This window comes from Heteronotia binoei, chromosome 21, assembly GCF_032191835.1.
Source record: "Heteronotia binoei isolate CCM8104 ecotype False Entrance Well chromosome 21, APGP_CSIRO_Hbin_v1, whole genome shotgun sequence".
NCBI classification, from domain to species: domain Eukaryota; kingdom Metazoa; phylum Chordata; class Lepidosauria; order Squamata; family Gekkonidae; genus Heteronotia; species Heteronotia binoei.
In genome coordinates this window covers 150,678,029-150,704,781 of record NC_083243.1, presented here as the reverse complement: position 1 = coordinate 150,704,781, position 26,753 = coordinate 150,678,029, and the positions used below count along the sequence as shown (strand labels likewise).

General features: G+C 42.0%; 1 protein-coding gene across 1 annotated transcript in view; it reads left to right on the top strand.

The window, feature by feature from the left end:
* The window catches only part of PIK3C2A (phosphatidylinositol-4-phosphate 3-kinase catalytic subunit type 2 alpha), an 82,116-nt gene that overhangs the window by 7,486 nt on the left and 47,877 nt on the right, over positions 1 to 26,753 (top strand). Inside the window, exons 2-13 of the mRNA XM_060263156.1 lie at positions 7,128 to 8,292; positions 12,102 to 12,202; positions 13,890 to 14,047; positions 15,906 to 16,026; positions 17,145 to 17,256; positions 20,081 to 20,157; positions 20,261 to 20,324; positions 22,523 to 22,666; positions 23,198 to 23,240; positions 23,319 to 23,529; positions 23,627 to 23,749; positions 25,165 to 25,332. Of these exons, the coding sequence (XP_060119139.1) occupies positions 7,195 to 8,292; positions 12,102 to 12,202; positions 13,890 to 14,047; positions 15,906 to 16,026; positions 17,145 to 17,256; positions 20,081 to 20,157; positions 20,261 to 20,324; positions 22,523 to 22,666; positions 23,198 to 23,240; positions 23,319 to 23,529; positions 23,627 to 23,749; positions 25,165 to 25,332 (2,420 nt within the window). The 5' untranslated portion in view covers positions 7,128 to 7,194. The remainder of the gene's footprint in view (positions 1 to 7,127; positions 8,293 to 12,101; positions 12,203 to 13,889; positions 14,048 to 15,905; positions 16,027 to 17,144; positions 17,257 to 20,080; positions 20,158 to 20,260; positions 20,325 to 22,522; positions 22,667 to 23,197; positions 23,241 to 23,318; positions 23,530 to 23,626; positions 23,750 to 25,164; positions 25,333 to 26,753) is intronic.

Sequence of the window (26,753 nt, the reverse complement as noted above, 5' to 3'; positions counted from 1 at the left end):
AACAACTCCTGCTGTCACACCTTGTTGTGGCTTTCCACAAGGAACCTTTTGTTGTAGTTTGCAAGGTTTTCCTCCCAGGCCACCTGCTATGGTTACTACTGATACATATGATGCTATGTTACATCTCTGTGCCTTCCTAGTGCGTGCAATCATCCCTATGCCAGAGTCTCTCAACCCACTCTGGGCACCAGGCCCCTCAGATGTCCCCCTTCTGCACAGTGCTTTCTCCTCTTGTTGCCACTTTCTACTGTTGTGGCTGCCCTAACTGTTTCTCTTGCCTTACCTGTGCGCCTACTCTGACTGGTAGCCCCACTTGGGCTTCTGGCCCGCTCCCCTGATTTGTCCCCAGATCAGAGCCTTGCTTGGTCCTGCCACTTCCACAGCTGTCACCCACATCTTCAGCTGTTACCTCAGCCTTAACTTCAGTCTCCCCTGCCTTCCTTTGGCCAGTGGCTTTTAAAACCCAGGTCCACCAGGATGGACCCTGCTCTTGCAACAGCAGATGTCACTTCTGACCCAGCTGTTTTTAGTTGCAGCCAGGCCCTGGAAGCTGTCGTGCTGCCATTCAGGCCTTGTGCGGCTGCTATGGTGGCTACAGCTGCTCACTGTATTTTGGAAAATTCTGCATTATGTTTTGCTTCCCTTCAGAAGTCTGGATTACTTATAAAATCAGGCTGATCACTGGATATTTCCAAAATGCAGGGACAAGCTTTTTCCTTTAGAAGTTAACATTTGTATTCTTTGTGTTGCTGCGGTGTTTGGTGTACAGCTGCAGCATTCCCCCTCTGCTGCCGTCTATAGTCCTTCACATTTCGACATTTTTGATACAACAGTTCCCTGGAGAGTTGGGTATTGGGGAAGAAGCAGGGTTTCCAGCCTTCTGCTGTGTGGATGGGGTTTTCCCCGGTTTTGGAACCCCCGACCTGCTGGCACAGAGCTGGCCCCCAGGGGGATCCCTGTCCCCTAAGAGCTCCATCATGCTCAATGTGACTGGTGCAATGATGCCACCTGGAAGTGATGTCATTGTGCCAGGCACATTGCATGGGGGATACTCTAGCAATTCAGGTTAAAACTCTTTGACACCATAGAGTTTTAACCCAAATTGATAGAGCATCCCATGCACAGCGTGCTTGGCATGATGATGTCACTTCTGGGTGACATCATTCCACTTTGCATGCAAGAGGATCATCCCCTGTCCAGAGCCAGAAAGGACCTGGCATCCCTAGAAAGAGGGGAGAGGTGTAGGTTGGCAGAATGCCTTTCTACATGCTATTTGACTAATGCTAGTGGGCTGTTTTCACAAAGGAAGGAGATTATCTGACAAGAACTCCAGTAAGGTGTCATGAGCCCTGACAAGGAGTAGGGTTAATAGACCTGGAAGAGTTGCCAGCCAGTTCCTCAGCTGAACAAACAGCAGCTGGCCCATCAATCACTCTCCAGGCACCAGTGTCAGCTGTTGACAATCTCAAGAGTTCGAAGCAGGCTCCAGAAAGAACTTTCAGAGCGAAGACATGAGGCACGCCAATGCTTCAGGTCTCTCAGCCCTGAGTTCTAGCAGAGTCACTGACACCCAGGGAGCAGACTGATTGAGACTCCCATATAGCTCCCACCCAGGACCTGGTAACCTTGTGGAAGCAACAAGTCTATTCTCTGGCTTGCATCCACGCTCCTTCCTGATCCTGACCTGCTTGATTTCCTTTGCCACCCTGACCTTTTGGCTTTTGGACATTGACTTCTGATTCTGGTTTGTGATTCTGCATTGGTGACTTGGCTCCTGCTTGACTCCCTGGACATTGACCTTGGATTGGCTTTGGACTCCTGCCTGCCTGCACCCTGAGAACATGACAGATTGCTTCCACCCACACACTCCACAAGATGGATGAGGAGGCAAGTGGAGGCTCTGGGCAGCTAGCAGCCTTGCTCACTCAGGTACAGCACCTCACTCAAATGGTGGCTCACCTGCAACAGCAGCAGCAAGCCACTGTCGCTGCCCCACCCAAGTGCCTGATGCTTCCCCCAGAGAAGTTCACTGGGAAGGTGGAGGAGTTTCCTGCATTCCCGGCACAGTGCAAACTGTCTGTTGAATTATGTGCCAGAGACTTCCCCAACAACAAGACCAAGGTATGCTTCATTGTCAGCCTCTTAAAGGGGCAGGCAGCTAAATGAGCTACCCCTTGCTTCTAGCCCCCATCGCCCCTGATGACTGACTACCAGGGCTTTCTGGATGATATGGCGGTAGCCTTTGCTAACCCCCAGCAAGCAGCCACCGCTGATCGGAAGATTCGGACCCTGAAGCAGGGTAGGGACTCGGTTTCCCAGTACTCCACTGAGTTCAAGCTTCTGGCCCAAGACCTAGCCTGGAATGAGGCTGCCCTCATGGACCAGTATATGGAGGGGCTGGCTGACAAAGTCCTTGATGAGCTGGCACGAGTAGACCAACTGGCCACACTGCAAGGTCTAATTGATGGCCGCCTGGAAAGCCACTGCCAAGCATGAAGCAGTGCCTGTCCCTCTCAGCTGCCCCGCCGCCTAGCGACAGTGACAACCCCAATGCACACCACTCCCGAGACTGACGATCCCAAGCCCATGCAACTCAGGGCTGCAGGGCCGCGGCTCACCCCCAAGGAAAAAGCACGGCGCCGCTCACAAAACCTCTGCCTGTACTGTGGAGGGGCGGGGAACTTCTCCGGCTGCCCTGCCAAGTGCACCCAGCCCAGTACCGTGTCACTGCTGCCAGTAAAAGACCAGTCCCAAGTCTGAGTGGACCTCCTGATTTGGAGCACCTAGCCGGGTTCCTTGAACCCTATGTTACTGGCCAGGGCCCATTCCTTGTACCGGTCACACAGTGCTTGCCAGACGGGTGCTGGCTGTTCGTCTACACCATAGTGGACTCCAGGGCCATCTGCTGCTTTATCTACGTGGCCTTTGTGAAGCAACACCAGATCCCAGTGCAGGACAAAGACACCCCAACCCTGGACGAAGCCATCGACGGGCGCCTCCTCTGCTCCGGTCTGATGACCCAGGAGACCCCCCAGTCATGCTCCAGATTCAACACCATCACAAGCAAGTACAATTCGATGTTGCTCACATGCCCCACTTTCCCCTCATTCTGGGACTCTCCTGGCTTGTAAAGCACAACCCCCTCGTGGACTGGGCACAGGGAAAGCTGAGCTTCAAGGACCCTTGTCCTCACCAGGCCCGGTTGGCCACCCTGGCCGCCGCTGCTCCAGCTGCTGGTCCTCTACTTCCCCCGGCCTACACAGATTTTGCCAATGTCTTTGAGGAAAAGGTAGCCGACCAGCTCCCCCCGCACTGGCCTTATGACTGCACCATCAATTTGGTACCGGGGGCACCCCGCCTATGGGGCAGCTCTACCCCATGTCCGAACAGGAGTTAGCAGCCTTGCGGGACTTCCTCGCCAAAAACCTGGAACGGGGTTTCATCTGGCCATCCACATGCCTGCTGTCTGCCCCTGTTCTCTTTGTCAAGAAGGAAGGCGGTGAGCTCTGGCCCTGCAATGACTACTGGGCCCTGAACAAAATCACCATCCGAGACCGCTACCCTTTGCCACTGATCCCAGAACTACTGGATCACCTTAAGGGAGCCCAGGTCTATACCAAGCTGGATCTCCAAGGTGCGTACAAATTGGTGTGGATCTGTGCAGGAGACGAATGGAAGATGGCTTTCGGGACCCGCTATGGCCAGTACGAGTATCTCGTGATGCCCTTCGGCCTGACCAACGCCCCCACTGTCTTCCAAAGGCTGATGAACGACATCTTACGCGACCTGCTCGACCGCTTTGTGATAATTTATTTAGATGTTCCATGTCCCAAGCCACCCACATGGCTCCTGAAACAGCCCAGCTCTACCTCCAGCACATCTTTCGCCTGCACGGGCTCCCGGCACACTTGATCTCAGACTGAGGCCCCAGTTCACCTCTTAATTTTGGCAAGCCCTGCACTCCAGCTTAGGCACCCAGGTGCATTTGTCCTCAGTGTACCATCCCCAAACGGATGGGCAGACCGAACGCACCAACGCCACGCTGGAACAATACCTGCATTGTTACACCAGCTACCAGCAGGATGACTGGGCCACCTTGCTACCCCTGGCCGAGTTTGCCTACAACAATGCCATCCATGCATCCATGCAACAGACCCCATTTGCTGCTACCTATGGGCACCACCCTCGCTTCTTTCCCGCAGTCCTGCCCCCCACAGCAGTCCCTGCTGCTGATGCGCACCTGCAGGAACTCCAGGCTCTCCAGGACTTGCTCCGAGAGCAGCTCCAACAGGCTAAAGAGGCTTACAAGACAGCCACCGACCAAAAGCAACAGGTGGGGCTCACACTGAAGCCCGGGAACCACTTCTGGCTCTCCACCCATTACCTGCATCGGCCTGGCTGGTCTCGCAAGCTGGACCCTCGCTTCACGGGGCCTTACCTGATCACAGACCAAATCAATTCCGTTGCTTTCCAGCTACAGCTGCCAGCCACCCTCTGCATTCACCCGGTTTTCCACTGGTCCCTCCTTGTTCCTGCTACACAACCGGATCCCATCTGGCTGCCACCTCGAGCACCGCCGCCTCCTGTCCTGGTCAGTGACGAGGAGGAATACGAGGTCCACCAGCTCCTGGGCTCCTGAATCCACCACAGGGACCTCCAGTACCTCTTGGACTGGGAAGGCTATGGCCCCAAGGACCGTTCATGGGAACCCGCAGACAACCTACATGCCCCTGACCTTGTGCAGCAGTTCCACATGGCCTACCCTGACCGGCCTGACCCTTCTGGGGGGGGGGGGTTCTGCGGGGGGGGGATAGTGTCATGAGCCCTGATGAGGAGGAGCTGAAAGGATTAACAGACCTGGAAGAGTTGCCAGCCAGTTCCTCAGCTGAACAAACAGCAGCTGGCCCATCAATCACTCTCCAGGCACCAGTGTCAACTGTTGACAATCAATCTCCTCCAGCTCTCCTCCTCCCATCTCAAGAGTTCGAAGCAGGCTCCAGAAAGAACTTTCAGAGCTAAGACATGAGGCACGCCGATGCTTCAGGTCTCTCAGCCCTGAGTTCTAGCAGAGTCACTGACACCCAGGGAGCTTATTGAGACTCCCATATAGTTCCCACCCGGGACCTGGTAACCTTGTGGAAGCAACAAGTCTATTCTCTGGCTTGCATCCATGCTCCTTCCTGATTCCTGATCCTGACCTGCTTGATTTCCTTTACACCCTGACCTTTTGGCTTTTGGACATTGACTTCTGATTCTGGTTTGTGATTCTGCATTGGTGACTTGGCTCCTGCTTGACTTCCTGGACTTTGACCTTGGATTGGTTTTGGACTCCTGCCTGCCTGCACCCTGAGAACGTGACATCAGGATATACAGGGCCCTACCATTTTTCAAATTAAAGCTCCATATGAAAGTTGTTGCAAGTAGTGGCATTGTAAGGCTACAGCATGGCTCATTATTGTTTGGCTGTTTCACTTTCTGGCCACCTTGCTCTATCTTACTCACTTGCTTAGCAAGAGTTATATATTTTATTACAATACTGTATTAGTCAAGGTGAATGGAGCAGTTTACAGCTATATTTGGCAAATATTCTTTGGTTTTTTAAGCCAGATCCAGACCAGACTTGTATTTCAGTCTTCATTGTTATATATGACCATATTTTCTAACTATTGGTACAACAAAAAATATTAGGTACTACAGTGAAATTTCATGTGCCATGGGATTTGTCATACCCTAATTTTATGACACTTGGCAGGCGTGTTGAAATCATATTCTTAGGTATCTATTTGGAGAGGGGATATAGCTGAGATTAAAGCTACCTTTACTTTTAGCTTAATAAATAACAGCAGGAAGGTTGCTTGTAGATAGGGTCAGGTAGCAATAATGTGTATTCACAGCTGCTAATATACTGAGTGGTGCAAAATTCAGCATCTGGAAGTTTAAAGGGAACAAATGAAGACTAGAGGAAAGACGATTTATAACAGCAAAATATACTATTTGCCAATAAAAATAGCAGACTTGTTGCTTGGAATCTTTTCAAGGTGCTTTAATCTTATGTGAACAAATTGTGAGCATCCTGCCTTGATTATTACAGTGATTCACAATATTGTGTCTGGTAGTTTGCACTAAGGATTGGATTTAGGAACCTGGATAATTTTACTTGCGGTCTCTGTTGCTTTGAGAATTCAGTTGTCCCTATCTCATTTACTTGATTTTGGGAGGGGGAAAGTGGAATAACACTCTTAACAAATATGCTTGGTTGTACTAGATAAATAGTATGAACATGACTGGTGAATGTTTGCATTCCTCGAATGTCAAGAAGATGAAATTAAATTTTGTTGCAATAAAGCTGCTCTAAAGAAAGAAGAATCCTTTAGCATTAATTAACTTCAATAAGAAGACTTCTGAGCAATAGATAAATAAGTAATTATTGTATCAGGATACAGCCATGTGTACAGAGCCCATTGCTTTGTATGATTGTCAGGACTGAGAAGAAGGAATATTGATGATGCTGGTTTAACAGGTGCACTTCCTTTTCTGTCTCTCCCATTGTGGTCATCTATTCTGTCTAGCTCTGGTAATAGTAATAGAATGAAGCTGGGTTGCACTAGCACTGATATAAGCTGAGGTCTTAGCACTGACCATTTGCCCATGAGAGTGTGAATAAAGCATCCTATCTGGCAAGTAAGATTAGTTCTGTGTGACTGGGTACTGAGGCTTTCTAGCTGGATTAACAGTGAACTGGGAATGCCTGCATTTTGCAGCCCCTGGTTTCCCAGGATATTCCAGCAGTTCTGGTGCCTCACTCTGAATAGATTTCATGTGCTGTTCTTCTTGGGAGCCCTCTCAAAGATGAACCATTTTTGATGGCACAGAAATTATTTTTGGATATATTAATTTGCATATAACTAGTGTGAGAAACAAGGTAAGCAGTAGATGTTGCATGCAGCACTGGTATGTTGAGCCACAGTACTTGATTCTCCATGAGAAAAGCAAAGTATAATTGAAATAAGTATATTGGAAGTAGTTATTCAGGCATGAGATTTATAAATTTATAAATTAATGGTAGATACTTCTCTATTTGATCAAGGGAGTGTATTTTAACATGAGTTTTTCTTTTCTCCCTCCAGTGCTGCTGAATTTGCATTTGAACATTCTCCGACTTAAAGATTTTTGGAAAAGTATCGGAGTCTCTTAATGGACATTTGCTTTCACGGTATGGCCCAGATAGCTAACAGCAATGAATTCAAACAAAGTTCATCACCATCTTTGGGCACAGCTAGGGCAAAAGAAGTGGACAAAGAAGAAGCTTTGCAAATGGAAGCAGAGGCTCTGGCTAAGATGCAAAAAGAGAAAGTGGTGGCCTGTAATAGGCAAAGCATTGATACTTTAAGCAGCTCCTGGCCAAATGTACAATCCCGCAGAAAACAGGACTATGATCTAATGGTGTTTCCAGAATCTGATGCCAAGAAGACAGTGGGTGACAAGTTGAACACTATTGACCTAGAGAAAATTACCCATGCTGAGCTAGAGAAACTGCTGCTGGAGGACAGCTTTGAAGCCAGCAAGCCACCCACAATGCCACCAGCTCCTATTATGAGTCCATCATTCTCGTCACAATTTTATGCTAGCTCTGCTGTTCAGTGGACAACTGGGTTGCCTGGGCCTTCAGCTTGCACTGTACCTTCAATTTACTCTGCACCTTCTTACAGTAAACAAGTTGGTATCTTTCAGAATGGCTTCCATCCAGGTATGTCCACTTACCAGTCTACAAAGCCTGTTTATCTTGGTCTTCCAGAGAGATATATTTCATACCCATTGCCAGCTGCCACAACTTTCCATCTTCAAGGAAGTTTGCCTGGATATCATCCTGCTCTTACACCTGAAATGGCAAAAGTATTTGATAAGATAGCAAGCACTTCTGAATTTCTAAAAACTGGGAGGACAAGCACAGATTTAGAAATAACTGACACAAAATCTACAATTAGTTTGCCAACTTCTGAAAATGCCAATGATATTAGTAAATTTGATTGGTTGGATTTGGATCCTTTAAGTAAACCAAAAGTAGACAATGTGGATATTTTGTACGCTGAAGAAGATTCTGGAAAGGTGACCTGCAATATAGTTGTTGAAGATCCTTGGGATGCTGTCCTGCAGCAGGAGAAATCCACAGGAAAATGCCGCCTTGAAAGAAGAGTTAGTGGGAAGTCTACTTCTGGGGCTACAGTTACAAGAAGTCGGTCTTTGAACATTCGAACTGCTCAGCTTGCTAAGGTGCAGGGCCAGTCATCACAGGTAAAATTTATTCCGAAATTTATTTTGAAACTGAAATTTATCACTGACTGTAAGAACTTGTACAATGGACAAAAATGTGTTTTCTTTTTGTTCTACTTAAAATTTATCATTGGTATGCGAGTGCGTAAAGTGCTATCAAGTTGCACCTATCTTATGATGACCCCTGTAGAGAGATTTGCCATTGCCTGCTTCTGTGTAGCAACACAGAATTTCCTTCGCAAGCACTAGCCAAGGCTGCTCTTGCTTAGCTTGCAAAATCTGGTGAGATCAGGGTAGGGTAGGCCGTTCAGGTCAGGCCACTGATACTGTCAGACAGTCATAGCTGAGACAAGACACCTGGATGATACCCAGGCAAACTTCCTTGAAGATCTTATTGCTAAAAACTGCCTAAAATAGAGAATGTGGGGTACAAATTAAATATTAAAATCAAAGAAAATATTAAAATTAAATATTTAACTGTTCTTTTAAAATACTACTGTCAGACTTTCTAGATATGAAATAGAGAAAAACATTAAAGTAAAACATCAGCATAAATCCAAAGAAATTTTATATGAGTGGATAGATCAAGGGTCCCCAGCACTTTCCTGGTACGCACAAAACATTTTCAGCAAGTGGGTGAAACCAAGCAGAAAAGGGGAGCTTAGGAAAAAGGTGGTCACTTGCACTTCTCTTTTGATTTACATGCAAATTAAGGCCAGGAGATGTATGACTGGCTGTGTGGATGGAGAAAAACAATTACTTCATTGTGACAATGCAATGGAGGAGAGAAGAATGATATAAACTGCTTTGAGAACTTGTTGGGGAGAGAGGAGTATAAATGAAGTCAATTAATATCAAATAATAATAAAAAATATAATTGAAGTGGGAAGCAGATCAAAGGTGGGTAGGTGGGTGGAAAGGAGGGAATCAGAGAAAGTGAAATATGCAGGTTGCCAGGAGGAGGGAAAGTGATACAGGGGAAGATGAGGAAGGCCCACTTGCTCTTCTTGGCCCAGCAGCAAACACCATGCAATATTAAAATTTGATGGGTGGGTGGGAAGGACTAAAGGAAGCAAACACACACACACTTCGAGCAACTGGCCATGTGCAACTGCACCATACTTTCCTAGGTAGAGGCTCCAAGGGGAGCAGGAGAAAGCTGAAGACAGAGGAGCAAATAAAGGTAGGTGGCTAATGGGATGGAAGAAGAGGAAGTGTGTTGCTGGGCCCTCATTTGTTCCTTTATAAATAGGCACCAATACATCAACACACAAGGACTTCTAGCACTGAACTATTTAACTATTTTAAATATTTGTCATGTCACTGTACTGAAGTACAAGGCTCTCATTCAACAGTGTCTAGGAAATGGTGTCTATCAGTTTCCCAACATCATGTCAGAAACAGTACCCCTACCCTCTCAAGCTGGATGATGGGAAGTTTCCTGAATGGACTTCTGAAGACTGCAGGCTTTCAAAGGGCTGGGCTGTTAACACTGGTCAGACTCTTGATGTAGATATTTTTTATCCCATACTCCTTGTATTGTTGTGCAGCATCAGTATTTTTGTCATTTCAAGGCATAGATGTCATAAATGTTTTGTTATTCCAAGGCAAACACAAAAAAGAACGCTTAGGATATTTCCAAAATCTTCCTCAAATTGTACCAAACTGAATACTTACACTAAACCTTGTATTTTGTAGGTTTGTACACATTTTGTTCAAAGATAAACAGTCTTTTCATTAGTTAATCTTGCAATTTAATGTGTGTTGATGCCAGGTAATGTTTAAATGTTATGTCGTAGAAAAGCTGCATGACTTCTAGTACATACCTTCTTGGTGACAAATTCATATTAACATGGTAACAATACTCTTTTACCTTCCTGTAATTGTACTGCACTGATTAAAAAGGCACTAATCAGGTTGCTAAAAAAAAAATACATCTTCACAACTTTCCTTGGAAGTACCATGATAATGCTTTCCTTTTTCCTATAAAACTACAACAATATAATATTTCATTATGGAAATTAACCCAGCAGAAGAGATCTCACTTAGAGTATTGTAGTATTTCAATTCAGATTTGAAAGTATTTTTTCATCTATCTCCCACATAAAGAGGAGCTTCCTTAGTAATAATTAGGAAGAAACACTGTATTCTATGAGTTAGATCCAAAATGACCTCTGTGTCAATTATAGAGTAGTCTGTTATGGGGTATGGGTGGGAGGAGGAGAAACTTTTCAAATGCCCCTTTCTATTGGGAGTCTTTGAATCCAAATTAAGATAAACAAGTTTTGGTCCTGTTTTACTCACTTGTTCATATGGGAAAAGTGGTATTGGGTGAATTTCTTCCATTATTTTACTGTTTGCTGTTGAGTAGAAGAGATTCACCGAAATACAAGCTACTGTTTGGCATATACTTTGGCACTCCTAAATGGAATGTTTCCCACTGTGGCATATGATACAAATGTGGTTTAAATTGGGGGGAAAGTATGATTAAAATGCTGAAAAGTGGCATAGGTGGCAAGGACTATGGAGTTAAAACAACATCTATTTTAGCATTTTTCATAATATCTTTTATGAGTTTTTCTTCAGATTTTTTTCTAGAGATGGACTAGGGAATTTTGCAGCTTTAGTAGCAGCTGTATAAATGTTAATGAAGGGACATCCCTGAATAATTAATGAATACCCCTATGATAATGAATAAAAGCATGCTTCTGCCTTCAGAACTAGGATGTCTGATGCAACCCTTTGTTAGAAGCACAGACAGCCCCAAGTGGGTGTGAATTCAATGTTTTATATTAGAAAAAGAAACAGTGACCTCATTGAGGCCTCTGGATGTGTATTAGATAACAAAGGGGCCTCAGAGAAGCTTCTTGCTGGAGCTGATAAAGCATGGATGATGATGATGATATTGGATTTATATCCCGCCCTCCACTCCGAAGAGTCTCAGAGCGGCTCACAATCTCCTTTACCTTCTTCCCCCACAACAAACACCTTGTGAGGTGGGAGGGGCTGGAAAGGGCTCTCACAGCAGCTGCCCTTTCAAGGACAACTTCTGCCAGAGCTATGGCTGACCCAAGGCCATTCCAGCAGGTGCAAGTGGAGGAGTGGGGAATCAAACCCGGTTCTCCCAGATAAGAGTCCGCACACTTAACCACTACACCAAACTGGCTCTCCTGGAGACAGGAGGAATGGAAAAGTACGAGAAAGAGTTACAAAGGGGTGGGGAATATTGAATCAGATAAGCCTGTGTGCTTGTGCTGTTGGGTGTCTGTGTGAATAAAATGGTCTGTATGTAAAATGATTTTAACTTAGTCATTTTGGGGGGCCCATGGCTGACTAAGTTCTGCTCTTGGTACCAAAAGTAAACCTCTTTTCATACCAGTAATGTGTGCGAACCTCGTTATTTCTCTGCTTCATTAAAATATTTTGATAATGTGAATGAAAGTATTCCACAGACTCTTGAAATCTGCTACTGCATACTAGTTCCTAATTCCACAAGAATGCTGTTAAATTTTAATTTTTAGAAACGTAAAAACAAGAAAACTGGGGAAATCATAACCTTGAATATTGTGTGTTTAACTTCTTTAGTGGGGATTGCAGAGTATATCCCTTTCTTTCCAGTTCACTCAGATTTGGGAGGGAGAAATCCACTTGACATTACTTTCAATAACTATGGATTGGTTAGTTGTCCAATGTGACAGAAAATATTACTAAATCAGTAATTTAATATGGATACTCAATATGATTTTACTGTCAATTCATGACTGTCAAATAATATATACTAACAGCTATATACACAGTCATTGCTTGACTTCTTTATACCTACATTTCAGGCTGACAGTGGGACCACTAATCTACCAACAGGAAATAACCTTTTCAAAAACATTGAAGAGCAAAATCAAGAACAAGCTGCATTTTGTGATACAGTTGCAAAGTAAGCATTACTTCAGTGCCAGCTGTCACTCACAAGTGACATGATCTCTATCATAATATGTGTCTTTAAAAGAAAGTAAACATCTACATTGGTTTCATTAAATCACATAATAAAACTTGGATATTTTTATTATTTGACTTGCATTGCTACAGGAAGCAAGAGGCTCATTCTGCCTTTTAACTTTTTTACTTGTTCCATTGATTTAAGTATGGAACAATTGCATTAAGGACTGGTTCCTGAATGTTATTAAATATGTATATGGCTGTGATAGTTGGCAATTCTTTATATTTAAAATGTAACAATTCTATTAAATAGAGGGAGGACAGATGGTAAAGGTTTCTGCAATATATGTATTAACAATTCCCAAATTATATGAATGGATTACAGTACAAACTATACAAGCATGAATAAATATGTTTACTATTTTATGTTGTAATATGTTGTTGAAGGCTTTCACAGCTGGAGTCCATTGGTTGTTGTTGATTTTCCGGGCCGTGTAGCCATAGGCTTGGCATTATGAGACCTGCTGTTTCACCAGCAACTGTGACTGGCATCCTCAGAGGTGTAACCCAGAAAACTGGTGTTTTGCCATATTTCAAAGGAATCACTGATCAGATGGGAAAACTTATGAGGAACCTACCAACAGTGTTCAGACCCATCAGAAAAATACATCAGATGCTACGATCTGCAAAAGACAGAAGAGACCCCCTCACGTCTGCAGGCGTATACCACATACCCTGCAGTTGTGGACAAGTTTACATCAGGACCACGCAATACAGCATCCAGACAAGAATAAAAGAACATGAAAGACACTGCAGACTTGGCCAACCTGAAAAATCAGCAGTGGCTGAACATAGCCTAACTCAAGTAGGGCGCAGTATCTTATTCCAGGACACTGTAATGCTAAACAACACAACCAATTACCATGTTAGATTACACAGGGAAGCCATTGAAATCCATAAACACAAACAATTTCAACAGGAAGGAAGAAAGTTTAAAAATGAATAGGGCATGGCTTCCAGTCCTGAAAAACACAAAATGCCCTACAGTTTACAGCAGCACTACAGACAAGATGAGAATTTCAGTACCCAATCCATGTACAAAAGAACCCCCTCAGGTAAGCTCCTCCATTAGCATGTCACAGCCCAGGAAGCACCCACAAGATGATGACTCAGCCCTACCCCACCAGCCTGAGTAGATATAAATTACCTGCCTACCAGCGTCTTCTCAATTTGACCCAGAGAAAATGCCAGTTTTCTGGGTTACACCTCTGAGGATGCCAGTCATAGTTGCTGGCGAAATGTCAGGTCTCACAATGCCAAGACCACGGCCACACTGCCTGGAAAGTCTACAACAACCCATATTTTATGTTGCTTTGAAGATTTAATGTAGAGGATGCTGTTATTTGTATAATACGTTGTATGAGATTCAAAAAATATTTTGGCCAGTAGGTTTATATAGATGGTCAAGGATCAACCTGGTAGGTTAGAGAAGAAGCATGTAAAACACTTCTCAGAAAAGCTAAATTAGGGATCTGATTATTTTGCTGTCTGATTATTTGCTCAAAATAATCCCTATCTATTTGAAAGGAAATTCCAAATAAGTAGAATTGAAGCCTAATGGGCTTATTTGTTTTTGCTGATTTAATTTCTTACAATTGAAGCGATGTTTTTCATATTGCTTACAGGCTGAGGACCAAGTTTCCTTATACCGTTTATGATACAAACTCAGGCTATGTCTTGAGTCCAGTTTTGTTGCAAAGAAACATCAGTGGAGAGAATTCTAGCATCAAAATTTCAATAGAAATTGAAGGCTTCCAACAGCCAGTAACATTTACATGTGATGGTATGTATTCTAATTTTTTACACGTTTCAGGAGATCAGAAATTAAGTTTACAATTCTGTAATGACAAACTTGAAACACATGAGAGTAGTCATTATTGTGGAAGGTTTTTTTGCTTATAAATGTAATAAAAGTTTGTTATTTAGCAATGTTAACTGGATTAAATCATTAGGGAACAAATGCAGTTGTTGATTTAACTTGTTTCAAATTTGCTACTTTCAAAAAGCCATTTCATTTGACAGTCTAGTCATGTTTATATGTTTTGTATTTATTAGCACAAAAGCGTGCTATTTGTATTTATATTTATTAGCACAACATTGTTTTGTATTTATTAGCACAAAAACATATTTTCTAGCTAAGATGGTGGATTCCCTTCCCATCAGAAAATGTAAGATCTCAGAGATCTCTGCAGTAGCGTATCAGCCTTTGGGAGCAATCTGCATTTTCTTATGAGAGAGGTGTCTACTAGCAAGGAGAGATTCTCAATAAAATTGACTTGAGAGAATCTTTCCTAGCACAAATCTCCAGTCTATTTATCTAACAGCCCCATTGGAGCTCATCTGCAGATACTTCTATCTGCTGACTGAGCCCACATGAAGAGAAGAAAGATTTTTCTCTGATCTTGGGCTCAGTTGTCTTTAAAACTATCCCACTGGCTTCTAATCTGCTAGACTGCAGGGAGAAGCAGTGCAGGGGTAGGGGATACTTCCAGTAACCTGTCTCCAGCACTCCTCTATGCAGTCAGGTCAGAAACCAAAGGAAAAGTTTTAAAAGGACAGCTGAGCCACTGATTATAGAGCTGTGCAAGTGGAGACTCCTTCTCACTCCCAACTCTGTAGGTGTTATCTCAGCTGTCCTTTTAAAACTTTCTCCCCTTCCTCCCATTTCTAACGGGAGTTTTCAGGGAGAAGCAGCAATGGAAGCACGGGAAGAAGGAGGATTCTTTGCTTCCCCTCCCCCAAAGCTCTAGCAGTGCTTCTCCACTTAGTCTGGCTAGTTAGAAACTAGTAGGAAAGTTTTAAAAGGGTAGATGAGATGGCAACTACAGGGCAGGAGGTGTGAGAAGGAGCCTCTTTGCCCACTTGCATGCCTATGTCGTTACTGTCTCCACTGTCTTTGAAAAATTCCTATATTTCTAATTGACGAGACTGCAACGATTGGTGCAAAAGGATGGGGGAAGGGGGTGCAAGGAGAATTCTTTGCTTTCCCCCAAGCTCCAGTGCCTCTTCCTGCAGTCTGGCCAGTTAGAAAATGGTAGGAAAGTTTAAAGAAGGCAGCTGGGGAAGCCGTAATGAAGGCAAGCCAATGCGGGGGGGGGATTTCCCCCCTCCTAGTTTCATGGACCCTTCATTTGTAATTATCTAAATGCTTATCTAGAATAATACTTGCTATTCAAATTATTTCAAGAGTTGTTTTCATAAAGTTAATAAGAATAATGTATAATAAAATGTATTGCCCTTCTAACTGGAAGTTTAATTGTTGCAGTTCTCTTATAGAGAAGCTTGAGAACACTTTTCTTGCCTACACTTTTTTCTGGAATAGCATATATTTTAGAGTAGACATGGGAAAGATGGTGGCCCTCTGAACATATACTGGCCATCACATCCTACTTTTAGCTCTCCCCCCCCCTCCAGATCTTCAAAAAGAAACAGGATAGTATTTTCATTATGTTTGACCAACAAATTTACTTTATGAAAAGACATGCCCTTCTTATGTGACAAAGCAGAACAAAAAGATATACTTATTAACACTCACTCCAGACCCAACAATAAACTGAAGAACGATCAGTAATTAGCACTGAATTGAACAGCAACTGTCTTTAGTTCCTATTGTCATCTGTTACTTTTTCCCTTTTAAACAGCAAGTTCTCCAGTTGAGCTTATAATAATGCAAGCACTTTGTTGGGTACATGATGACTTGAATGACGTAGACATTGCCAGTTACATACTGAAAGTTTGTGGAGCAGAAGAAGTTTTGCAGAAGTAAGGATAATTTCCCTATTGATATTTAACTGTGCTTAGAGAATGACTTCTGAAAAACTTAATGCTGCATTTATAAAAGGGAACATGTAAATTGACTTCATTCCTAGTTTTTGTGAAAAAAGGTAATTTGTCGGCAAATATTTTCTAAATCTCAGTGTTTAAACTTGGCCATTCTGACATATGTGCTATTGTCGATGCATACATATTACTATTTCTTATGAATTAAATTAGAAATTGTCAGACATCTTATCACCTTTTTGTTGGCTAAACAAACATGACTTACATTCAGTTAGAGGGGTGGATGAAGATTTTTTAGGACAGAATGTAAAATAGGGCTGAATGTAAAATAATCCCCTAAAAAAATTACACACTTTTTTTTTAAAGTTACTGTATGTAACTGTAACTGGTACATGAATTAATGAACAGTCCTCCCCTTTTCTTTTTTCTTGATGGTACTTGTGATGGGGGGAAACCCAGTTTTCCTTTCAGAAAAAATAGGGTATATTGTCCATTCTGGCTTCTTTCTAGAGAGATAGTTTGGGCTATTCCGATTTATACAGTAGTTATCAAAACGTTGAAGCTGGATCCAAAATACCATGTGGAGCTCTGCTTGTGGAACAGAACTGTCCGCACTCTCAGCCCCCATTTCAAGCCTCTGCCAGTTCTGGGTGAGTTATGTAAGTTGCCTGGTATTTACTGGCAGGGCTGGCCCTCATGAGTCTTCTCTCAAAGGCCAAAACAGCCCTGAAAAGGTTCCCTGCTGCCTCTTTTTATTGACTGAAACTAAGGCTTGAAGGCTGGCAATACTGTTGTGATTCCCTAGAAGCTCCCACAATGGCCACTGAAATCTCTTTTCATAAAGGAACAGGTACTTACTATGGGTGGGGGGTTAACTCCCATTTTATTTAATAATTTATTACAATTTCAGATTTTTCTGCAAACCTGAGTTCTGCCTTGTCTGTTCATGGTCCCATTCTAAGTATCCACACATGGCACCGTGTTGAGACTTCAGTTTATTGATTATTGAGAAGTTTTATGTAGTTTGCAGGCCAAAATTGTAGAAGTCCATTGCTAGTTTTTAAAAAGATACATCACCTCAGTATTTATTTCTTTAACAGTAAACACAGTATAGGTAGCCATGAATACATTCAGAACTGTCGAAAGTGGGACACAGAGATTAAATTGCAGCTCTTAACCCGAAGTCTAATATGCAGAGATCTTGCACGAACAGTAAGTACAAAGTAATTACACATGCAAAACATTAGTATTGTTTATTGAGTTCATGAATACTATTAAGGCAGCATATATATTTTGTTGTATTTATGTCTTGAAATGGTGTAAATATGTTTTATCTGAGGATAGCAAATGAGGATTAAACATCATCGTAATCTTCTATGTCAGTATAAGAGTAGGACTAAAATATATTTGTTTGGGTTTCCTGCTCTTGGACGATCTGGCAAAAGTAGACCTCTTCCCCACAAGGATAGTTATGGCCTGCTCACCTAGGGGCAGGGTCATTGGGGTCTAAATTATGAGACCTTGTACCATGGGGCAGGATGAAGGGGTAGAGTTGAATGCACCAGTCTTCATCTAAGGTTTACAGCTATTCCATACTAAGTATATGAGAAAGTAGTTGGGGTGCCCAGCCAGGCTTCTGATTGGCCATTGAAATCTAATTGGCTGTTCAGATTAAAATAGTTTGCTGGTTTTATTGGATGTAATCCGCCCTGAGCCCGCTTGGGAAAGGGTGGAATATAAATCTACCAAATAAATAAATAATAATTAGTTATTTCAGTAGCAATAACCACTACAGTATTGATTTTATTCTTTCTCTTTCCCAGTGGGTTTTTTTTAATTACTCCTCTTGTCCCTTGCGCTTGGGGTTCCTTTCTGTGTGACTTCTCTTGTGGTAGCCATTATATGGTTGGCTTCAGCTCCCATGACAGCCATTTAGTGGTTGCTTCCTCCACCTTGTGTTAGAATTCCAAAGGTACCCACAGGCTCAAAAAGGTTGGGGACCCCTGCAGTAGACTGATACAACTATCCCTCAGGGGGAAAAAAAATACTTTTGTACCTTTTGAATTGTTTTGCCTTTCAGTTTTTTACTTGTTTTTAATGAAATGCCTATAAAAGGGAAGAGGGCAGACCTGTTATTCTGATAAAGAGGTTTGTGGCACCCTAAACACAAAATTGTTTTTGATGGCAGGAGCTGCTGGAACACGACATAAATTACTAGACACATTCTTTGAGATTAAAGTGTGGGGAAGTTAGTGGTAAAACACATTCTGTTTTTGCAGATGGTTCTTTAATTCAGACCCGGGCATTTCCAGGGTAAATGTAATGTAATGTAAATACATCATTGGTTTGGCATGGAATAATCCATAGTTGAAAGGAATCTACTTCCAGTCAGAGCAAACAATGTTGGGCTAGGCTGCAGTCCTGTGCACACTTACCTGTTAGCTCAGTTGAACCCAGCTGTGCTTAATGTGTGAGTAAATATGCATTTTATCAAACTGAACATCACCAAAGTTCCCTCACCACTGGGTTCCGGAATGCTTATTGCAGTAGCAAGTCTGATTTTGGATTTTAAAAAGAACCTGCCAAGTAGTACAAAAGCAGGGTCAAAACAGGGTGCTACTTATAGTGGTGCTTTGTGCTCATGTGTGTGCTTTCTACCCCACCCACCCAGCTGAACAGATACGGGAAGGGGGTACAAGGGAAGCAGAAAGGCAGCTAAAAACTGAATCAGCTGACAAGCTCATAAGCAGAAAGTGAAAGTAAAAGCTGACAGAAAGCATCTTACAGGCCAAGCTCAGCAAATTCCTTTATCTTAAACACTGACCAGTATAACTAACACCTCCCATTCTCTCCACTTGTAAAACCACCAACCATCCTCTTCTGGCTGCTGGCCAGAAGGGTAAAGTACCAGTCTTGTCAGTGGAAAATTGGCCAGTTGGCAATCTTATTTATTTGTTGCCAGTGATTTGAACTACAGATTGTGTAATATTTCCAGTCAGAGTTCAAGACATTGTTGTTCCCTTTGTTAATTGTTTTCCATGTAATGATATATGTGAAATGTATCTGAATACAAGGCATTAGACTATATAAGGTACTTAGAGTGCAGGCAAAATATGATTGGAAACTATTAGTATATGTTGATCTGGTGGAACTATATAAACTGTGATGGAATGCGACCCCCGATTTCCTTTTCTCTCCCCTTCCCCTTTCCCATTTAAACTCAATAAAATATATTTAAACAGTTGTTGTTAGTTTTTATAATTGTATTGATTTTATCCTTAAATATGCTGGGAACAACCTTTGCATTTAAAAAAGTATAAACACATTAAATGATCCAATTAGGCACTCTCAGAGAAAAGTTGCAGCTTGCTGAGCCTCTTTGACAAAATCAGGAGCCTCTTCAAATAGCAGTGGTAGAAAGCCTTATCTAGTCTAGGCCAACTTGTGGCAACAGTATATAGCTTTCAAGTCCAGAGATGAACAGCTGTGATTTGCCATTGCCTGCCCTGCATAGCAACCTTGTACTTCATTGGTATTCTCCATACATGTACTAACCAGGGCCAACAATGCTTAACTTCTATTGGGCTATATTTGCTGTCCACATTAAGGCCCTTTCAAAACAGCATTCATCAAAACAGGCAGCTGAAGTGAAATAATAGAGAAAGTCCATGTATATGTTCCTGAAGTTTGTAAAGTTGGAATTGGCTCTGTGATGAAGCTGGGGCTAAGACATCACTCATGGGTCAAAATGACTAAATTGAAAGTGGGTTTAATACATAATTGATAGCTGTGCATTCAAAATTGCTCCTTACTACACAAGTTCATTCTAAGAGATTCAATGGAAATTGGTTCTGTGCGCAATATCAACAGTAAGCCTTAAGTGTTGAATGCTCATATATCTGAAAGAAAGCATGGCAAAACTTTCATTTTCAGACTTAACTAATCACAAAAGCTGTTCATTGACAATACTATTGCACGTTTAATTACAAGGTAAAATATTGATAATTTATTCTAAAAACTTTTTTTTTAAAATCAGGAAGATGATGAGACACCTGTTGATTTAACAAAGCATCTCTACCATGTAGAAAAGCTTTTCAGGGAGAGTATTCCAAGGTGAGCATTGTCATATATGTAACTTGGTAATCAAATTAATTCCTACTAGGAAGAAAGTCACTATATTTTACTTGTATAAATGTGTCCACTTTACTTCTTTCAGCCACTCTCTTGAAGAGCTGTTAGAAGCTTACCATAATCAAGCTGACATGCTACTTAAAAATGAGGTAAGCTGCACCCTAGTACCACTGATGAGATTGAATAACCTGTGGGATAAGACTTATCTTTGTGGATCACCTCAAGTCAAGTCCCACACTGATGGCAGCTGCTCTCTGACCGCAACTCTCTGATTCCTGTCCTTAAAGAATGATTTATACCAATCTAAAGCATCAGGATTTATGCTGAGCTTTTTTGCAGTACTGCACAAGTAGTCAGTGCACTGCCTCAGCCTTTTGTAACCAGAAGATAATAGAGAAGAGGGAAGGGAAAATTAAAACAAAGATGGAGAGACTGGATTTATACCCCGCCCTTCACTCAGAGTCTCAGAGCAGTTTACAGTCTCCTTTCCCTTCCTCTCTGCACAGCAGACACCCTGTGAAGTAGGTGGGGCTGAGAGAGAACTGCTCTTTCAAGAACAGCTCTGAGAGAATCAGCAGCTGCATGCAAAAAAGTGGGAAATCAAACCCAGTTCTCCCAGATAAGAGACCACACACAACCACTACACCAAATTGGCTCTACAGAATAGGGAAAGATGGGCAGAAACAAAGGTAATAATAGAGAAGGAAGAACTGGAAAGGTTGAGAATATAAGAAAGAAGAGGAAAACACGGGGGGGGCAATAAAAAAGAAGCTCCCTTTAGAAGAAGAATGTGAAAGGGGATGCTCACCCCCCCCCCCTATTATTTGGAAATGATTTCAAGTATTATTGACAACCCTGTCTGAAATTATGTTGGGGCAGAGTTAATTTAAAATAAAACAGTAAAAAACTTGCAAACTGGAATAAAGCCTCAACTCCTGGGAATTGTAATTTGAGACAATAGGGACCTATTCTATGCAACAGCTGCTGAACATAAAAAAATATAAGGGGTGGAGAAAGAGTCTACACAAAGGACTAGAAATAGAGTTTGGGTCCTGGTTTGTGCTTTGCCAGTCTGCCTTCTGAGAAAGATAGAGCTAACAGTGCTGCCAAGGCTAATTTCTGCTGAGCAGGAAGTACTGACTTTCAGAGGCTGAGGAGAACAGGAAGTATGTAGATATCCTCAGTTTTAATGTGAGGGAGGTAATGTGGCAGGATCCTATTGTCTTATTTTCTTAGTTTGTCTTATCCTGCTATATACCTATATAAACTTTTCAAATAAAGTTCATTATAAGTTGATAAACTGAGTAGTCTCATAATGTATTTCATTGCAGATTATGATTAAAATGAAACAGCATTCATTTTTATTTTCTGCCCTATCTTTTTCTTATCTTTCTTTTAAAGAAACAACATAGCTCCCTATTAAGTCCTGTTTTCCTAACTACACAGAAAATTATTTCATAGTACACACCATTTTTGACGCTGCACAAAATGTGTTGAGTTGCATGTTAGAATAAAATATGCAAAGCACATTCCCTTAGTCCCCTCCTCTTCCAAGCATCTTAAGAGCAAGGAGCCAGCATGGTGTAGTGGTTAAGACCAGCGTAATCTAATTTGGAGAAGTGAGTTTGATTTCCCACTCCTCCACATGAACCCTTCTGGGTGACCTTTGGCCAGTCACAGCTCTCTCAGATCTCTCTCAGCCCCATCTACCTCACAAGGCACCTGTTGTGGGGAAAGGAAGGGAAGGTGATTGTAAGCTGCTTTGAGACTCCTTAGGGTAGAGAAAAGCAAGGTATAAAACCCGCCTCTTCTTCCTGTGCCTGCACAGTGGCTTCTAGCAATCAGTTTGGACTATGAGTATTGCTGTGTGACACACTGCTGGCCATTGGAAACAACTATACAAATATACAATATAACCCTCTTCCAATTCTTCTGGTAGGCATGTAGTATCTGGTAAGTATATAGTATCTCTACAGCTATTGTCCCAATTGGAGGGGTTGTGGGGACACTTCAAGGAACTGCTGAAGAAGAGACCCAGAAACAGTCTGGTCTGTGCTGACATCCAAACATTTATGTTATGTTATAACTATTAATGGGACCTGGACATCCTGAAGAAGAGTCTGATCCCTCTGCTCCTCCAGTGGCAGGCCGCCAGAGCAACTGGCTGCATCCTGCAAACCTGTTATTCTTGGGTAAATGCCTCCTTGGTTTCTGTGAACTAGGCTGTTCTAGCCATTATTTGGTACTAAAAACTTGTTTGTGTTCATAAATGTTGCTTGAAGACTATTGATCCAGCACTAAAATTTATTTTTAAAGTTAATTTCTGATCCTGTGCTTCTCTTGTCAGAATCAACTTAAAGCAGTAGAGCAGATCATTAAGGCTGTTAAAAAAATTTGCTATACATTGGATGGGGTAGAGACACCTGCAATTACAACATCTGTAAAGAAGTTAAGAAGAGCAGTTAATCTTCCAAGGAGTAAAAGCCCTGAGGTAATTAGTTCAGTCACATTGTGTTTTGTTGTGTTCATAGCAAACATTCCAGCTGCAGGGGGGGAAACCAAGTGCTGGCAATTTGATAGTGAGTCACATACTTCTGTTACTTTTCAAAAGAAACACACTGAATATGAAGGAAAGTTCTTCCTCAGAAGACTGAAGTATTTCTTTTGGAGAAGGCAGCTTTGATCTATTACTACAGTCCCATCCTTTAAACTGCTTTATCCAGTTAAGGCGAAAAGAGCCTGCTAGTCCCTTGCCCCCTGCTGGCCTTTCACAGTGAAACTGGGATAATAGGAAGGGCCCATAACATAGCAGTTGGGAAAAAGGAATTTCTGGTTGAATTCTCCAGACATAAAGTGACGTTCCATTATTTTAATCAAGTATGTGTATGATACTATTCATATTTGATAGGACAGTTGGCTAAATAGGTAAATGCTTGTGAATGTTTCATGTATTTATACTATAATTTGCCAAAGGCTTTTCAATTATAAAAATGTTTACATTTTTTCATGTCATTTTGTGCAGGTGTCTTTGCCATCTTCTGATGACACTAGCAAGGATGCAGTTGGTAAGAGTATATTTTAATCTTTTGTCTTTAATACTTCCATTAGTTAATATGTCCTAAAAAAACCCCCTTACAATCTAGCTTCATCACAACCAGCAAACCCTCTGCAAACAAGCATAGATCAGCTGACCTCAGCAGTCTATGCCCTTCTTCAACTCTACTTGAACTCATGCGGCACTCCTGCATGCACTCCAAAGAATGATAGAAGCACTAAAGATGCATGGACCACCACAGAGCACCTCCAGTTCACAATATTTGCTGCTCATGGAATTCTCAGTGGCTGGGTCTCAACGTGAGTAGCTCATTAAACTAAAATGTACACCCCCCCCCAGTCTCCAAATGAGTATATCTCACAGTGTTTTGATTCATAACACTATGTCTCTTTCCAGTTATGAAAAATACTATTTGGTTTGCTCTTTGACCCACAATGGAAGAGATCTGTTCAAACCTGTGCACTCCAAAAAAGTTGGCACGTACAAGAATTTTTTCTATTTGATTAAATGGGATGAATTGTAAGTGACTTTATAACTTCAAGAATTTTTTTCTTAAGAATTGCATAATTATGATGCACTGAGGTGTCCCCTGGAAACTTTCCTTCCTCTCTGGGACCTCCTCATGATCACCTGCCTACTTAGACCCCCTTTCTAGGATAGAACTTATAGGCCTTTATAGATACTACAATGCTCATCTCTTCAGTAGCCCGTCAAAAAGATTTAGGCCTCCACATGGGGTGAGCTAAGCCCAAACATAAGAAAAGGTTGATAAGTACTGAAATGATCACTTTATTATTCTGAACTGATCTCCTGTTAAATAAACCTTTTGTTCTGTTGTTCACTCTGCCTGGTCCTCACGCCTATTATTTGGCCTAAGCTAAAGGAAGCCTGAAGGGCTTGGGAGGATACTCCTGGCCTTCTTAAGGGGCCCCTTAACCCAGAGCAATGGCAGCAATTGGTAACACACACACCCCTCCCGAGTCATGACAGCTCCAGCTTTGCAGACAAGTTTTTTAAAATTGAGGATATTACAATATATATATATATATATATATATATATCAAAATTAAAGCATACAATAGGAAGCAGATCTTGGGACAGAAGGCTGATCTCAGTGCATCTGCAGGGATGGGAGCAAAGGAGGTCAATAGAGTGGAAACAAACCAGACAAACAAGAATGGCAGCAGGAAAAGCAAAATACAGAAGATGGATTTGGTGTCATCACTGCTGCCAGGCAGAAAAAAACACTACTGGGCAACATAGCTATAGCAGTGGCTGGAACAAGAGCAGCTTTCTCCATTCCATAGCTGCCAACTAGGAAAGAAGACAGACATGTGGTGGCCAAGAGGTGGGGGAAGCCCTTCTGCTGTTGTTTTTTCTTCATTTCTCGAAGCTCCTGCTCCCATATAGTTGATAAAGAGAGCAAGCAGTGGTGCTTCCTTCCCCATCTGCTGTTCCAGCCCATGCTAGTGAGAGGAAGTAGGAAAGTGGGGGCACCACTGAAGAGAAGATAGCAATAGTTTTCTCCCTCTGTGTACTTGTCTACTCCTAATTCTGGCTGATATACAAATAATGAAAAACTGATGTCTCCTATACAACAATTGCTTTCATGTAGGGAATAGAAAATCCTGTCTCGGTCACATATGACACATTTGCACAGGGCAAAAAAGATACTTGTTTGTTGCTCATGTAAACAATCCCCTATACAAATAAGACTTTTGCATATTAAAATTGACCTTATTTGAGGCAGCTTTCATGTTTTAAAAAATTAGGTTTCCCAGCAATATACTTCTTGTGAGGTATGGTTTGAGAGGTTGTGATAGAACAGCCCTATACCTTTTGTTGGCATTAAAAAAGTAGCACTATAAAACAGTTTTTGAAAAATACTTCAACAAAGTAGTCATCTCTAACAAAACAGTATTCTTATTTTACAGGATAATTTTTCCTATACAGATATCTCAGTTGCCATTAGAATCTATCTTATGCATTACACTCTTTGGAATATTAAATCAAAATGGTGGTAGTTCACCTGATACAAATAAACAAAGAAAAGGCCCAGAGATGTTGGGTCAAGTTTCCTTACCTCTCTTTGACTTTAAACGGTAAGTATAAAGATGTCTTTCTTGGCAAAATTGTGTAGAATGTCAATACTTTATCTTAGCAGTTATTCTCTGCAAATGAGACTATATGGAGGAATCAAAGAACCAGCTAAATTAGAAAGGAAAATACATGTGCATTTGGCAACAGGGATGCTAGATTCCTGTCACTTATAATTGTGATCAATATAATTCTGTATGGCCCAGACTTGCCTTATCTCTTCAGATCTCAAAAGCTAAGTACAGTTAGCCTGGTTAGAATTTAGATGGGCGACCACCAAGGAATTCCATGGTCATTACACAAAGGCAGGTAATGGCAAGCCACCTCTAAATGCCTCTTACCTTGGAAGCCCTATAGGGTTGCCAGAAGTAGGCTGCAGTTTGACAGCACTTTGCATACACATGCATATTCAAGAAGTATTTCTTACCGAGAAAAATTACATTGTGATCCACCCACAGTGTAAGTTACCTATAACTGATATAATTGTTTTGAAATTGAGATAATTTGGGGTCCTAATTAAAACTTCCTTTAGGACCTTTAGAGAGATTACTCAAGTAATTAAGATTTTAGAAGCCTAATCCGCTGAATTTACAGCTATTGATAACTAAGCCCTTATCAAGCTACTTTTAGAACCTAGTCCTGAAATTTCCCAGTACACTTTTCCCTTTGCCAAAATAATGGTGCTTGGTGTCTTGGGAATATCCTATTGGTCAGCTGTTGTCCTGAGTATCAGAGTGGTTTGATGTCCTGCTGTTGTTTTATTAGTGACTTGTTTGAATACACAGAGTTCCGTTGATTGAATTGTACTGTAAAGATAACTAATGCTATCAGATATCTAATTCCAATCAATGGCCATGTGGGGTCATCCAGAGCAAAGCTAGGTGTTTTGGCAAACTTGGGAATTCCCCAGTTCTGCATACTAATCTGAATTTTTTTAAAAAAACAAAATGAGGATTAAATGCTCAAAAAAATGGAACAGTGATTTCACATGGTGGAATTTTCCTGCATAGTTTTGGGTTGCTATAGCAATCTAAAATGGCACCCAAGAAGGGAGGCAAATTAGTAGATGGAAGAAGACAAGGGGAAGAATATGAAGTATAAGGAATGTAGATTGAGGAAGGAGGGCGACTGGTGAAGGGGAGAGTGGGTGGGGCAAGGACAACTAGAAGAGGAAACAAACATTGTTGTAAGGGTAGGTGATTAGAGAGGAGAGAATAGGAATAAGAAAGAAGGCAGGGAGGAAAAGAAGGGGAAGAAAAAGGAAGTGAGGGTCTGCAGAAGAAGGTACGATCATAAATTATTTTCTATCCCATCAAGTCTTCATGTGCCTCTTTCTTCAGCTCTCAAGGCTAAAAGAATGGTTGTTGCTACTGTTCTGGCAACCGTACACTCAGCCTTGAGCAAGTGTATTAGAATTCTAAGAAGT